This window comes from Pongo abelii, chromosome 9 (genome assembly GCF_028885655.2).
Source record: "Pongo abelii isolate AG06213 chromosome 9, NHGRI_mPonAbe1-v2.0_pri, whole genome shotgun sequence".
NCBI lineage: Eukaryota > Metazoa > Chordata > Mammalia > Primates > Hominidae > Pongo > Pongo abelii.
In genome coordinates this window covers 42,511,483-42,528,055 of record NC_071994.2, presented here as the reverse complement: position 1 = coordinate 42,528,055, position 16,573 = coordinate 42,511,483, and the positions used below count along the sequence as shown (strand labels likewise).

The 16,573-nt window shown below is 34.4% G+C and overlaps 1 protein-coding gene across 2 annotated transcripts in view; it reads left to right on the top strand.

Moving 5' to 3' along the window:
- Positions 1–16,573, top strand: part of LUZP2 (leucine zipper protein 2) — a 562,514-nt gene that overhangs the window by 263,891 nt on the left and 282,050 nt on the right. For both annotated transcript variants that reach the window (XM_054523770.2, NM_001132557.1), the window contains 1 exon segment: positions 7,641–7,703. In XM_054523770.2, the coding sequence (XP_054379745.1) occupies positions 7,641–7,703 (63 nt within the window).

Sequence of the window (16,573 nt, the reverse complement as noted above, 5' to 3'; positions counted from 1 at the left end):
AAGAAACCTGAAAAACTAGTTCAGGAAGGGGATGACAAACATGCCTCATTACACTCTTTTGGATTTTAGACACAACTGACTACCATTAACATTAAAACTGAGATCTTAAGACCAACAAAACAGACTCTTTGTAGCAATTAAGACGCAATATTCCAACCTGACTCTAGTGCAACATCGCATGACAGATAAAGAAGGAAATCAAATTATTTTACATCAAAATATGTTTTCTTACCATATTTCAAAATGACTCTTTTTATCTGTAAAGAGTCTTTATTAATATAACTCAATCTTTCCCCTTCCAAGACCTCCAATTCTGAAGAGATTAACTTCGAGCCTCACACATTTTAAGGCCTAATAAGAGACATTTGCTGTCTATTCTCTGTAGAGTCAACTTCTGTGGCGGCTTCATCTATATAATAAGAACCTTGGCTTTCACCACCCCCCTTATGTTAACCCCAAGCATTTCTTTCTGCTGGCTTCAACTGTAGGCAAAGCTTAACTGTTTTAACCAATTACCTATGACCTGAAAGCCACATCTTCTCCCACCTTTGAGATATCTTACATTTTCAGACAGAACCAATGTGTACCTCACATGTATCGATGTATTGATTGATTCCATATGTCTTCCTAAAATGTATAAAAGCAAGCTGTAACCTAACCACCTTACACACACGTTCTCAGGATCTCCTGAGACTGTGTCAGGAACCATTGTCCTCACAACTGTCTTCAAATAAATCTTCTCAAATATTTTACGAAGGTTAGCTTTTGTCGTCAACAGTTTGCATTTCCCTGTGCATCCATATCTAAATTCCACTGATAGCTTTTACCTTGAGTAACCAAATGAAGCACAACTGCAGCTCTATACCATGGGGGACCATGTGGCCACCCAGGAATCAAAGGTTCTTCACCCCCTGCTCTTTTATTATTTCTCTTTCCGAACCGTATGTTTCCCTGAGCCTAAGCAGTGCTAGCAAATCTCATTCCCCTGACACCAATTGTTTTGGGAAAAACTGTCAAACCATGTTTTTCTTCTGCTCCCATACCGCAACAATTAACGCAGAAGACTTCAGTGACCAAATGTGTGGGGATTTGTTCCACTAAGAAGTAGCAGACACCAGCTGAGTCTCCTCCAATTTAATTCTGACACTACCTAGCTGAAGATAGTGTCAGATCCCACAGGTTGAAGGCTCAGTCACTAAGATTGCTTCCCCTGCTCAGACACCAGTCTCAAGTTGGGGCCTATAGAACTTCTGACCCACCAGCTTCAAGTTGAGGTTCCCATAACCACCTCCTTTGCTTTGATTAGTTTTCTGGAGTGCCTTACAGAACTCGAGGAAACATCTACATTTACTAGTTTATTATAAAGGCAATTAAAAAGTATACGAAGAGATAGATAAGACAAGATATAGGGGAAGGGGCATGGGGCTTCCATGCCATCCCTGGGTATGTGACCCACCAGGAACATCTACGTGCTTAGCTCAGGAGGGCCTGAGAACATGTGTTTGTGTGTATATCATGAAGCTCTACAATTGATAGTTTTAAACTATTAGTATATAGTGAGAAATCTCCAACAAACTGCCTATATTTCTTTACCACACCCAGTAGATTTACAGAAATGATATAAAATTAAATATGTATTGAAATATAAATGAAGTTCTATAAATTCAAAAATATTAGTAGCACATATGTTATTAAACTCCATTTTAATAAAAGTAAAAATAATTTTTATAAGCGGTCAAATAATTTCTTTTTTAAAAATGTGTTCTAATAACCATTGGATTAGTGAGAACTGATCAAACACATGGTCGTACTTGGCACTTAATAATAATGAAAATCATACATGTCAAAGTAATACTTAGTGGATAATGAATAGCTTTAAATGCATTTTCAGGTAAATGAAAGATAGATGACATTAATTCAAGAAGTTGGTTAAAAAGCAGAAGCTCAAACTCAATGTACTAAGGAAAGAGAATTATAAAGACTAGACAAAAAACAATAAACTGTGAAAGAAACAAAAATCCCCTAAATCCTTAGTTCTTTGAAAAGATTATGCTAAAGAGAAAAGGTTACGATAAAAATTAAATAAGAATAAAAGACTCAAATATTAATATGTCAAATGTCAAATAAGAAAAAGGCCATATTCACAATTTAAAGTATGATCAGCAACTGTCAACTAATTAATTTTAAGTTGTAAACAAAAGTCTTAGGTCATATTAATATAAAATTCCAAAATTTCTGCAATAAGAAATATAATACTTGAATAGACCAAAGCATTTGGAATTTTATTGTACTAAAAGGCATCTATTTCCCCAAATTCCAAAGAAGGATTTTAATGATGACTTTTACCTAATTTGCAATGACCAATTAATTCCTAATAAATGCAAGTATTTTCTGGAAAATAAATAACTCTCATCTCGTTATGTGGGTATATGCATTTATTATTGCAAATCAATTCATAACAATATGACTAAATAAACTTATAGACATTTCATTAATGAATGTAGATGAAAAAATTCTGAACAAACGAAGCTAAGAGTATATTAACAAAATATACATCATGATCAATGAATGCAAATATGTCTTATCTCTTCAGGAAAATGTGTTCTATGTTTTGAATTAAAAGAGTGATATGGTCTAACTCAGAAACCATAAAGAGATGACAGAATCTTTAACTAATGTGGGAATGATTTGTGTGTGTGTGTGTGTATGTGTGTATGCGTATGTGTGTGTACATGTGTTTGTGTGTATATCATGAATATTTTATTTTATAATGTGCATCTGGTTGATGGTGGAATCTAGGGAAAGATTAATATCACTGGGGTCAACATTTACAAATTTTGGTAAAGATTCAAATAAAATCCTTTGTAATTTTTCTCCCTATTTGAAGATTCTAGGTTAAATAAGGATTAAATTAACACATATTTATAACTTTTTGATTATATAAATCATCCACTAATTATTTTCACTGAAAGAAAGACTATAGTTTTAATTGAAGTTTGGATAAGTAAGGGAGATTAAGATCACTGATGCTCTCTCTCAAATTGGGGCAAATTTTGGATTTGATTAGGGAAATATTGTTGTGCTATTTTAGATTTAAGAGAAGATAATCTTATGTATTGTCCTTGATTAAACATCAAATTACTATGGATTTTTTTCTATCAAGATAAGAGATTGTTTATTTATGCACATATGGTGCAAATGCCCACAACATTTGGTAAGCGTATAGTAAAATGCTTTGAAACGTTGATTTATTTATCATTTTTTTCATTGATTGAAAAAAGATGATCTTCTTCATTGAATTTAAAAAAATATGAAAAAAGATGTATATCTGAAAAAATAAATTAAAAAACAGTATATCTTTCTTGATCTAATTCTGTTTAAAAACACTCTTTATGGAAATACAAACATTTATGTTTATTCCTAAGCAAATAATGAAATGGCAAATATTTCAAACCTGTGACCCTAATGGAAAACCCTAACAGACAGCAATGAAGAATGAGCTCTCAGGTGTGACCAGGATAATTAAAGATTTTAATGATTATTGAATGCATTTCCCTACTCTTGTTAATTTTTATGGCTTAACTTGTCCTGAGACATAATTAGTCTAAAGCAAGAGTTTTAGCTTCAAGCTTTGAATCTCATTAAAAATAAAGAATTGCTGTGTTCTTTCAATCTTATTCACAGTAAATACAATGTATTTTCTGTTTCTGAGAATTGTTTCATAACTATCAATAAGAATGCTTATTCTTTCAGGGGTGTTAAAATTCTGTTGGGATTCTAAACCCATGGCCTAAAATGCTAATACATTTTAAATGTCCAAAATATATTTTATGTCTTGAATATTTAAGTATTGCATTCTCAAGTTTTTCTGTCCTTGTTTAACATTTAATAATTATTGTCTTGACATAGTAGTGTATTTTCATTATACTTTAATTAAAGTTAATTGTTAAGTATGAAGAACATGTGTAGTACCCACATATGGGCATTTGGGGGAAATAATGGTATCAGTGAAAGAACAGGTTATTAATATAAGTAATATGGCTTTAAGTAGTTCGTGACATAACTAAAGACAAATCTGTACAAAGCAAAATTTTCTGGGGCTAATAAAATGCTTGTGTAGAAAAGAATGTAAAAGCTGTTTTGTGTGGGATACACTGTTACTCTGCATACGTGTTTAATTTTGAATGGGGTTAAGTTCTATTTGGTGTAAATCAAAAAGTATCTGAGACAGATCTCAATCAATTTCAAAGCTTATTTCACCAAGGTTAAGGACATGCCTGTGACATAGCCTCAGGAAGGCCTGAGAACACGTGCCCCTGGTGGTTGGGCTACAGCTTGGTTTTATATGTTTTAGGGAGACATAAGACATCAGTGAATACATGTAAGATGTACATTGGTTTGGTCCAGAAAGGCAGGACAACTTGAAGTGGTGGGGAGCCAGTAACGTGGCAGAATATCCAGCTTCCAGGTCATAGTTGATTTCAAAGATTTTCTGATAGGCAATTGGCAAAGATATTCTGATGGGTAATTGGTTATCTAAGAGTTAGAATCAATAGTAGGGAGTGTCTGGGTTAAGATAACTGGTTTTGTTATGGAGACCAAGGTTTTTATTATGCCGATAAAGCCTCCAGGTAGCAGGCTTTAGATCAAATAGATTAATTATCTTAAGGTCTCCGTTTTAATGTTAAATTCCCGTCATGGCCTGAACTTGTGTTTCAGGTTAACTTTGGAATGTCGTTGGCTGAGTGGAGTAGTCCATTCAGTTGATTAGGAGGACTTAGAATTTTACTTTTGGGTTACAGTGGTGATACCTTGGTTTTTCTATCAACTTGAACTATCTACCTAATGGACAATGAGGACTAGTGTTTTGGGGTTACTGTCAGTATTTTCAAAATTCAAGATTACTTTGAAAATTAATATGGCTAAAACAGTAGACATGTTAATTCTCAAGCTTCTCTTTCTGTATTATGTGTTCTTTTGCCATAAAAAGTGTTTGGTTTGGGTTTTCTGCAACAACTGAGGAAATGGTAATGCCTGGAAACTTATACAGGCCTGAAAGAAAAAAGTGTTAACAGGTGTTGTAAAACTTCTGATGGATTTTATGGAAAGCCAAGCCCAGGAGTCAGATATGATGAGGCTGTTAGGTGGTACTGGAACTATTGCAGCTCTTGAAGATGTCAGAAAGAGGAATCCATGGATTTTCATTCTTATAGTCCTCTAGATAAATGACTCAGCTGGCTTTCCATTGACTGTTTCTATTTCTGTAACAATTGACTTCCTCTGCATATTACTTATGCAACACTTGACTTAACACAGCCTTAATAGTATCTTATGACATCCTTAACTTATCTCAGCTGAGAACTAGCCAGTTTTCTCTAGAGGTTCCCAGTTCAAATCTCCCAAGGAAAATCCAACAGCCCAGATTTTATTTTAGAGTCAGAATTATTTAGTTATACTTATTCTTTACCCTGGACTTTCCATATCCTGTGTATTAATCTGTTCTTGCATTGTTATAAAGAAATACCTGATACTGGGTAATTTATAAAGAAAAAAGGTTTAATTGGCTCACAGTTCCACAGGCTATACAGGAAGCATAGCTGGGGAGGTCTCAGGGAGCTTTTACTCATGGCAGAAGGCAAAGCTGGAGTAGGCAGCTTCACATGGGCAGAACAGGAGGAAGAGAGAGAAGGGGGAGAGATGCTACATACTTTTAAACAATCATATCTCATAATAACTCTTACAAAAACAGCAGTAGGATGGTGCTAAACCATTAGAAACCACCCCCATGATCCAATCATCTGCCACTAGGCCCTAGCTCTAGCATTAAGGATTACATTTCAACATGAGATTAGGGTGGGAACGCAGACCCAAGACACATCATCCAGTAACTGGGAAATGATGATAATGGGAAAAATCATTCAAAGGATGATTGCTAATGCCAGCACTGTATCCAGGCTGTGGGCCACTCACCTCTGGGCTCCAGGCTGCAGACACCTATATACTGCTCTATGAGAGAAAAATCTATCTCATTTAAACCACCGTATTTAGGGATATGTCAGTTACAGTGACTTATTCTTCACCTTGATAAATTTAGTAATTGTTTACCTTCAACTGTGGTTACTACCATAACAAATTCACTAGCTACAATAAATTAACTGGTATTACATAAAATGCATATGAATAAATCTCATAAAGTTGATTTTCTCATAATTTAGGTGAACTTTAACATAAAGTAATAGTATTTATTTTTCATAAGCATATACACAATAAATAAAATGTATAAAAATATGCATGAGACAAATATGTAAGTTCAGTATAGTGGTTACCTGGAGGGTGTGGGGGAAGAAAGGAATAGAAGTTAGCTGAAGCTTTAATAATAAATAATGATAAATAATAATATATTATTTATAAAAGGGTCTGAGGAAAATTGGGTAAAACATTCACATCTGGTTAACGTGTAGGGTTAGCCCACAGGCATTTCACGTATTACTTCTTGTTCTTTTCTTCATCTTTGAAATGTTTCAGAACTAAATATTTTTTGAAGTTCTATATATGGTAAAAATTAACCTTCTTCCTAAATTTAATTTCCAACCCAATGACTCAGTCAATCTTCAGAGATCACCTGGATCATGAGTCTCTTTTATCATTTCAGGAAACTTCTAAGAATACATTGTTTAATGCATGAGGCTACTGAGCATTAGAAATATGACTAATCCAAACTGAGATGTACTGTAAGTGTAAAACACACATTGGAATCTAAAGGCATATAACACAAAAAGAATGTAAATCATGTCATGAATAATCCATGTCCAAATAATATTTTGAATATATTGAATTAAGTGTATCATAAAAATTAAATTTACCCTGTGTCATTACTTTATTAAAAATGTGACTACAAGAAAATTGAAAATTGGATAAATTAAATGCTTCATCCACTGTCATAGTTATTTTCTTAGTATAGGGAACTCTCAGTGACTATAAAGTCTCAGTGACTAGTGTACTCTCAGGGATTATAAAGATTATAAATTCTATAAAAGTCTTGACCACTTACTATGCTACCTTTTTTTACAAAGTACTCAGGGCAGGTAATGCTATTTTTAGGAAATACGGTTCCAATAAGTGGCATAAGGTGACAGATCCTGATGATATCTTGTTCAGAAGGAAACATCATGGTGTCTTTGGTAGACTATTCTTAATGTCCCATAGTTTTGAGGTAAGGGATATTATTATGTAATTGCTCTCACACTTGACAACAGGTCATAATTACCTGGAGTGTTTTAGAAATAGAGATTCCTAGGTTCAACTCTAGAATCTATTTTTTCTTTTTTTAAAGAACCACATTTTTAAAAGCAAATGAAGTTTATCCAGGTAAGAGAATCACAGTCATAAAGTGTAGGGTTTCTCAATTAAAAAAAAATAAATAAATAGTTTGTTAAATGAAAAAAGATATTTTAATATAATCAATGAATGTATGTATGAATTTAGTAATGAAGGTTTTGATTAAGGAACAGTGTAATTCTTTGTTCTTTTTCAATATTTGTTAATAAATAATTTATTATTTCTCAAATAAATGAAAAAAATAATGAAAGCCATGGTAATGAGTTTGGAATGTGTCTACATAATAGTCTATTCATTTTCAGATTAACTTTTTAAAGACTGAAGTTGAAAGAAAGAGCAAAATGATCCGAGACCTCCAGAATGAGGTAAGATTTATTTCATCTTAGATACATTTTATATAAATCAAATAATATACATAAATGCACATACAAATTTGCCACTAGTTTGGAGTATTAAACACATGCATATTTAATTTTCAGTTATAAACTAATGTAGAGAAATTGTAAGGTTAAGAATTTCAAAAAGTAGATAATCCTTACATTTATATATATTTGATAATTTCATTAGTCCAAACTTCTCTAGTTCATTTTTCTTTCTAATTATATTTTGCTTAGGATGATATTAAAAATCAATTTTCATTTAATAAATTTACTTATTTGTTTAATAAATGACATTACAGGCACTGAAGAAGAAAGCTAGCTAGAAATTGTCTGCGTGCTAGAAAGGGCCAATCTAGAATGAAAAATGTGTTTAAGGATAATCTCAAAATAATGTAAATGTAAACATAAACAAGTTGTAATCATTTTCATGATAACCTTTAAAATGTAAGCATCCTATTAAATACTGCATACATTTTTCTCTTTTGATTCTTTATCTTGTTATACAACTACTTTGATTTTTTATAATTTCTCCATTACCTATTTCTACCCTTTCATTTCCTTTTAATTAAATGCAATTAATTAAGACCATTGAGCCATGACTAATTCACGATAAGTCTTCCTTGATCAATCTCACTAATTATGTTTTATTTTGAATCCCGATATTGATGGAAAATATCAACAGACCAGAGTTATCAGAATACTGGGTATAATGGATAATATTTATTTTGTTGGAGTGATTTAGGGCTCAGTGAGAAAGCCAGATTACTCAAATCAAAAAATGCTCACATACGATTTAAAACAAGGAAAACATTTTAAACAAGATTAAAGTCAGTTTTAAAATAGGATAGGGAGTACATTTATATATGCACATGCACATGTGCGTGCGTGCATACACACACAATCAGCAATATGAACCCAGTTGTATGATTATAAGAGAATTTCAACTTTATTTTTATCTTTATATAAGTAGCATCAGTTCACTTTTAATCTTAGATAACTTCTTAAAATCTAGAATTCAACTAGGGAGAAAGTTCTTTCAAAAAACCACTAGGCTGGGCACAGTGGCTCACAACTATAATCCCAGCACTTAGGGAGGCTGAGGTGGGAGGATCGCTTGAGCCCAGGAGTTTGAGACCATTCTGGACAACATGGTAAAACCTCATCTCTAAAAATAAATAAATAAATAAATAAATAAAAAATTAGCTGGGAGTGGTGGCTCACTTGTAGTCCCAGCTTCTTATGAGGCCAAGGCAGGAGGATTGCTTGAGCCTGAGAGGTCGAGGTTGCAGTGAACAGTGATCATGTCACTGCATTTCAGCCTGGGTGACAGAGCAAGACCCTGTCTCTATTAAAAATAAATTAAAAAAAATAAAAATTAGAACAACAACAAAAACCTACCAGGCTGGCTCATGCCTGTAATCCCAGTGCTTTGGGAGGCCAAGGCAGCAGGGTTGCTTAAGGCCAAGAGTTCCAAGTCAGCCTAAGCAACATAGTGAGATTCCATCTCTATCAAATAAATTAATAAATGCAAAACCATGAATTATTAATAACAAGTAACAAAATACTTTGTCTTGGGAGGTTATTTTTATAGTGAAATTGTACTTTGGTAACTACATAGGCTAGAATAATTCAGAAAGAAATACAACCCTACAGAAATAAGATCTGCTAAATATGAGTTTTATAATTAAATTTGCTACTATTCACTTTAATACTATTAAGAACTTATGAAATGAAAATTGATAACCAAAAAAGTTTTGGTCTTTTTATAAAACCTAATGGTGAACATATAATAGCAATTCAATGTTTTCAATTTTACTCCTTTATATCAATTTATTTAATTTTTAGTAAATAATCAGTACACATGTAGATATTAAGGCAGGTTTATTTAATGAAATAACTGGTGTATACACTGTACAGTGAAGTTATATGGGCACTTTATGGAATATTTTCAGTTCGGGCATAAGAAAAAAACAGGTAAATTGATTAAACAAAATACAGTGGTGAGGGATACAAATAAATTTCTGGAAGAAGTTTGAAATCCACTAAGTGGTTACTTTTGAGTGAGGGAATTAGGGAAGTCCCAAAAGATGAAGGCTAAGTCCATCCTGTGCCTATTTTGTTGAGGGTTTTTTATCATAAAAGGATCGTGGATTTTATCAAATGCTTTTTCTGCATCTATTGAGATAACCATATGGGTTTTGTTTTTAATTCTGGTTATGTGATATACCACATTTATTGACCACATATGTTAACAAATGAGATAGACAGCAACACAATAATTTTTTCCTTTTTTTTTTTTTTTTCTGAGACGGAGTCTCGCTCTGTTGCCCAGGCTGGAGTGCAGTGGCTTGATCTCGGCTCACTGCAAGCTCCGCCTCCCAGGTTCACGCCATTCTCTGGCCTCAGCCTCTGAGTAGCTGGGACTACAGATGCCCGCCACCACTCCTGGCTAATTTTTTGTATTTTTAGTAGAGACAGGGTTTCACTGTATTAGCCAGGATTGTCTCCATCTCCTGACCTGGTGATCCGCCTGCCTAGGCCTCCCAAAATGCTGGGATTACAGGCGTGAGCCACCGCACCCGGCCAATTTTTGCATTTTTTGTAGAGAAGGGGTTTCTCTATGTTGCCCAGGTGAGTCTTGCATTCTTGGGCTCAAGAAATCCACTCACCTCAGCCTCCTAAAATGCTGGGATTACAGGTGTAAACCACCATGCCCTACCAATCAGGGTATTTCAAGCACCTTTATTTCATCTATTTCCAGTTACCTATATCTTCTCATGGGTGCCACTTTTAACCCTGAATTGTACTCTTATGACTTACAAAAGCTCTATTGTGATTGATGTGGTCTCTGAGTTTCAGTTTTGGGCCCTCTGCTTTTCTCTTTATATTCTTTTTTATGAAACATTCAAGTCAAATCTGTTCTGCAACAATGTGTATTTCCTTGCATCAGATGATCATATTAACAATTAACAAGGGGTGAAATAATTTTAGCAAAGCTTTAAAAATCATTTTGTTTTTCTTTCCAATATGTTGAGTTTTGAAGCAGTCAGGCAGAAGACTTTTCAAATTTTAAAGAAATTGTTATCAATACAAGGACATAAGAAAAAGATTGAAAACGTACGAAAGGGCTTCCTTTTAGTGGTTGTAGTGATAGTTATTAAAAATGTAGTGATAGCATTAAAACTCTTATGCTTTTCGCTGGGTAAGATGTGAATACACAAGTTTCTGTTAAGACTTTACCCCTGCATCGAAACAAGAGATTTAAGAAAAATCTGCATCAAATTTTAATTTTGATACTAGTGTGCTTTGTTAGAAGTCAATTCCCTCCAAGATCTACATCCCAAAGGAAGAACACTAAATCCTGAATATAAAGCTTCAAAGAATCAAATGACTATGATGTTTGAGATAAATGCTAAAAAAAATTTTATTTACACTTTTATTAGTTTCTTTACTGTTTTTCTTAGTCTCGCTTTGTTGCCCAGGCTACAGTGCAGTGGCATGATCTCAGCTCACTGCAACCTCCACCTCCCGGGTTCAAGTGATACCCCTGGCTCAGCCTCCTGAGTAGCTGGGACTACAGGCATGTGCCACCAAACCCAGCTAATTTCTATATTTTTAGTAGAGATGGGGTATCACCGTGTTGGCCAGGCTGGTCTCTAACTCCTGACCTCAGGTGTGATCCACCCACACCCACATCAGCCTCCCAAAGTGCTGGAATTACAGGTGTGAACCCCTACACCCAGTTTGTTATTTTTTTTTTATTTTTTATTTTTTATGTTCTGGTAACAATGTTACAAAGTAAGTGGTCTTCCCCAATCCCATTTTCCCTCCAAAATTTGTATTTTTAGTGTGTAATTTGTAGAATATAAGATTTCCTATATGCAAAATTGGACTCACAATTCATATATCACCAGTTTTCCAGTAACTTTGTAATCTAAGTCTCTAGTTCTGATCTCTTGTGTAATCCTTCTGTTAAAAAGGTTAACTGAGATATAATGCCATTTTCGAAGAGTTTATTTGAGCAAACAACAATGCATAAATTGGGCTGTTCTGAACTAGAAGTGGTTCAGGAGCTTCACTAAGGAAATACAGTGGAAGGTTTTTACGTGACTGAAATAGAAGTGAAGCAAAGAAAATATTTGCTTGGTTACCATTAGACAGTTGCTGTATTTGGTCTATCCCATTGGAAAATCTCTAGTTATAAAATTACAAGTTTGTTTCTTCTGTGTGGTTAAACTCAAGTTCTGTTTTTCTTTAATATAGGCATTTATTTACAATGGCCCACATTAAGTTTTTCATATGTTTGCAAATCAAGCAACGATAAGGTCGCTTACAAAGCCCAACTGGTTTTGTCTGCTCAAGGATTCTTCAGGGCTTATCTCCATTTTAATTTACTTTAACACATCCTTGTGCTTTCAATGTTGATTTTGCGTTTTGTGTTTGAATATTGTTTGGTTGCAAAAAATATACAATTTTGCACCAGAAAATAAATCAAAACAAGGAAACAAATGAAAAATTAAACCTCCCTTCTCTAACTTCCATATATATGGCAACTGCCTCATCATGTAGTCAATCTCGCATGCTTCAAAGTTCAGAATTTATTCTGACTTTCACTTTCAAAACACCCTTTCTACAGTATCATTTAATTTTTTTTTGAATTTTATTTATTTTACCCCTAAGATAAAATCAATTTGTCTGTAATGGTCTGAGATATAAGACAGGCTCAAAAATGAGTAGGATAATATGTAAGTCTAGGAAATATTAGGCAAATCAGGCACTGGGACAAGCATCTTTAATTAGTTGAATTTTTTTTTTCTTTTTTTGAGACAGGGTCTCACTCTGTCGCCCTGGCTGGAGTGCAGTGGTGCGATCTCAGCTCACTGCAACCTCCACCTCCTGGGTTCAAACAATTCTCCTGCCTCAGCCTCCCAAGTAGCTGGGACTACAGGCATTATATTTTTAGTGGAGACAGGGTTTTGACATGTTGGCCAGGCTGATCTTGAATTCCTGACCTCAGGTGATCCACCCGCTTTGGCCTCCCAAAGTGCTGGGATTACAGGTATAAGCCACTGCGCCCTGTCAAAATTTTTAAATAAAGGTGTTAGTTGGATAATGTTCAGGGCTTTTTAAAGAATTACATAGTTGGAAATACTTGATGGACACTAGTATTTAAACAGTCTATGTTCAAGGGGTTAATATTTAAAATATGTAAGAAACTCAAGCAATTAAGTAGCAAATAAATAATCTGATAAAATGGGCAAAATATCTGCATAGACATTTATCAGAAGAAGATTTACAAATGCCCAACAGGTAAATAAAAAAAATATGCTCAACATCACTAATCATCAGGAAAATGCCAATTGAAGCTGTGATAAAATATCAACTCACCTCAGTTAAAAAGGCTAGTATCAAAAAGAGAAATAAGGAACGCTGGCAAGGATGTGGAGAAAGAACTGTTATACACTAGTGGTGGGACTTCAGTTAGTACAGCCACTATGAACAACAATATGAAAGTTTCTCAAAAAATTAAAAATAGAACTACCATATGAGCCAATAATATAACTACTTGGTATATATCCGAAGGAAATGAAATCAATATATTGAAGAGATGTCTGCACACTCATGTTTATTGCAGCACTATCACGATAGCTAAGATGTGGAATCAATGTATTTATAGATGAATGGATAAAAATGTGGTATATATAAACAATGAAATACTATTCAGCTATTAAAAAGAATGAAATTCTGTCATTTGTGCAAACATGGATGAACCTAGAAGACATTGTGTTAAGTGAAATTAGCCAAACACAGAAGGACAAATACTGCATGATGTCATTCATATGAGAAATCTACAAAAGTTGATCTCAAAGAAGTAGAGAGAATAGTGGTTATCAGAAGCTGGAGAAAGTAGGGAGCAGAAGGAGATGGAAAAAGATTGGTCAACAGGTACAAAGTTAAAGTTAGGTAGGAGAAATAAGTTCTGTGTCTTATTGAATAGTAGGATCACTGTAGTCACCAGCAGTGTATTATGTATTTCAAAATAGTTAGAAAAGAGGATTTTGAATGTTCTCACCACAAGGAAATAACAACTGTTTGAGGTGATAGATATGCTAATTACTCTGATTTGATAATTACACAATCTGTATTTGTATTGAACATCACATTGCACCTGATAAATATGTACAATTGTGTGTCAATTAAAAACCTAATAAAACAAAAATAACTTTAAAAAATTTAAACTTATTTTTGATAAAATAATGAAAAACACATTCTGTCTTGAATTAGTCAGTAGATAGACATGGAAGAGAAGGGAAAGATGGAAGAGATGGGGCAGATATTTTTTTCCTTATTTTCTTCTATGGTGGTCTGTGGGTTTTTTTTTTTTTTTTTGATTATAATTGATTTGTTTCCTGGGACTCATTCGATAGCTCAAGGTAGGGATGAAATAGGGAATCACACTAAATCCTCTTTTTTTTTTTTTTTTTTTTTTTTGAGACAGAGTCTCACTCTGTCACCCAGGCTGGAGTGCAGTGGCACCATCGTGGCTCACTGCAACCTCCACCTCCCGGGTTCAAGCAATTCTCCTGCTTCAGCCTCCTGAGTAGCTAGGACTATAGACATGCACCACCACGCCCGGCTAAATTTTTGTATTTTCAGTAGAGATGGGGTTTTGCCATATTGGCCAGGCTGGTCTCGAACTCCTGACTTCAAGTGATCTACCCACCTCAGGCTCCCAAAGTGCTGGGATTACAGGCATGAGTGACCGCACCCAGACTCTAAATTCTCAAAGTTCAGAATTTATTCTTTCACTTTCAAAGCACCCTTTCAGTACTATCATTTGCAATTTTCTTGAATTTTAATTATTTTACTTCTAGGATAAAATCAGTTTGTCTGTAATGGTCTGAGATATAAGAAAGGCTTGGGAATGAGTAGGATAATATATGTCTAGGAATTATTAGACAAATCAGGAACTGGGACAAATATCTTTAATTAGTTTAAATTAGGTCAGTAATCATAAAAGTGGGTTTGATTCTGCTCAGTGGTGGAAATCAGAAATTAATCCAGCTACTCTATCTCGGTGGCATCCTTTTCCTTTTATTATTTCATGTCTCTGTTTTCCTCTCTTTCAAGTCTCTTAGTTATCTTTCTCATCTGTTTGTTATATGGACCATATAGTTTACTACAATTCTGGCTTATTAATATGTCTTCTTCAGCTCCTATTATCAACTAATTTAATGTCCTTTTATATTTTGTTTTGAGGTCATTGCTCTAAGTGCCTGGGAGAAAAATCTTGCACGATTCAATCACTGGCCAATATCTGGATTCCCAAGTAGTCCCAGATAGCCATTGACACATATCCAGGAATATGATGAATAAAACATGATTTTTAGGGTCAATGAAGCAATTACTATTCTTGGTTATGGCAAAATTTGTTCTTTTAAGAAAGGAATTTATTAGTTCCTATAGATATCTTACAAAATTGTTGGAAGAGCTAAAAATACAGCTTCTAGGTTGTACCTTAGAAAAATCTCTACAAACATACCACTGTTTTGGCTCTCTTGAGAAAGCACTACCTCTGCCTGAATCAGGAAGTTGCCAGCCTGCCTGCTGCCCTGCCACTGCAGGCTCCAGCACCACACACTCAGGGCCTTCTGCAACAGAGGATGGATAACATTTAGCCTATTTTCTCAAGTAACAAATTCCTGTATCCACATATTGCACAGATCATGTCTGAATAGTAAAGCCTAAGTCATATCTGCCCTAGAGCTGCAATGAATTTTCAGATTTTGTTTATTTTTATTTGTCTGCCTTAATTTTTCACGGGAAATATAGATTTGATACTATAGAAAGCTTTCACATTGCAGAACCTAGTCCTCGTAAGTTAGTAACCTGTGTATTAAAGGTAACTTTTCTTAATAAAGAGTTATAGTCCATGATAACCAGCTTTAGTATACAGTAGGTCATCTTTGAATGCTATCAAATAAGTGAGAAACAAGTTCTGAGTACCGATGATGGAGTACTCAGTAGTGTGTGCATGTATGTTATAGTGTCTTATGTATATACATGGCATCTTATCTATTCATGTGATTTTTAACTTCGCATTTTTCAGAATTATTTTCTTAACATGATGCAAATGCCTTGAAGTTAGAAACCTACCTTCCATAGCACATCATAATTCACATTTTTCACAAAGACAACACAGGGCCAGGAATTTGCATATATTGAGAATATATTAAGACCACATTCAAGTCTGTTTTTACTAGTACTAATGAATTACATGAATTAAGAAAAAGATACTACCTCCAAATTTGGAGATAAAAGCTTAATTACTGATATGGTTTGGCTGTGTCCCTACCGAAATCTCACCTTAATTTGTAACAATCCCCATGTGTCAAAGCGTGGGGGCCAGGTGGAGATAATTGAATCATGGGGGCAGTTTTCCCCATACTCTTCTCCGAGTAGTTAGTAAGTCTCATGAGATCTGATGGTTTTATAAATTAGAGTTACCCTGCACAAGCTCTTCCTGCCTGACCTGACACCGTGTAATACATGACTTTGCTCCTCATTCACCTACCTCCATGATTGACAGACCTCACCAGCCATGTGGAACTGTGAGTCAATTAAGCCTCTTTCCTTTATAAATTATCCAGTCTCTGTTATGTCTTTATTAGCAGCATGAGAAGAGGACAATACAATTCCTAATTAGCAATATTCCTTCATAGGAATGCTTAAAGACCCTACAATATATAAAGATTAATATCTGAGAATCACTAGCCATCCTGAAATGATACAGAAAAACAGTATATGTGTCGTGTTTTTCAAGGAAGAGGGCCTAGATTCTCAGAGGGAGTCCT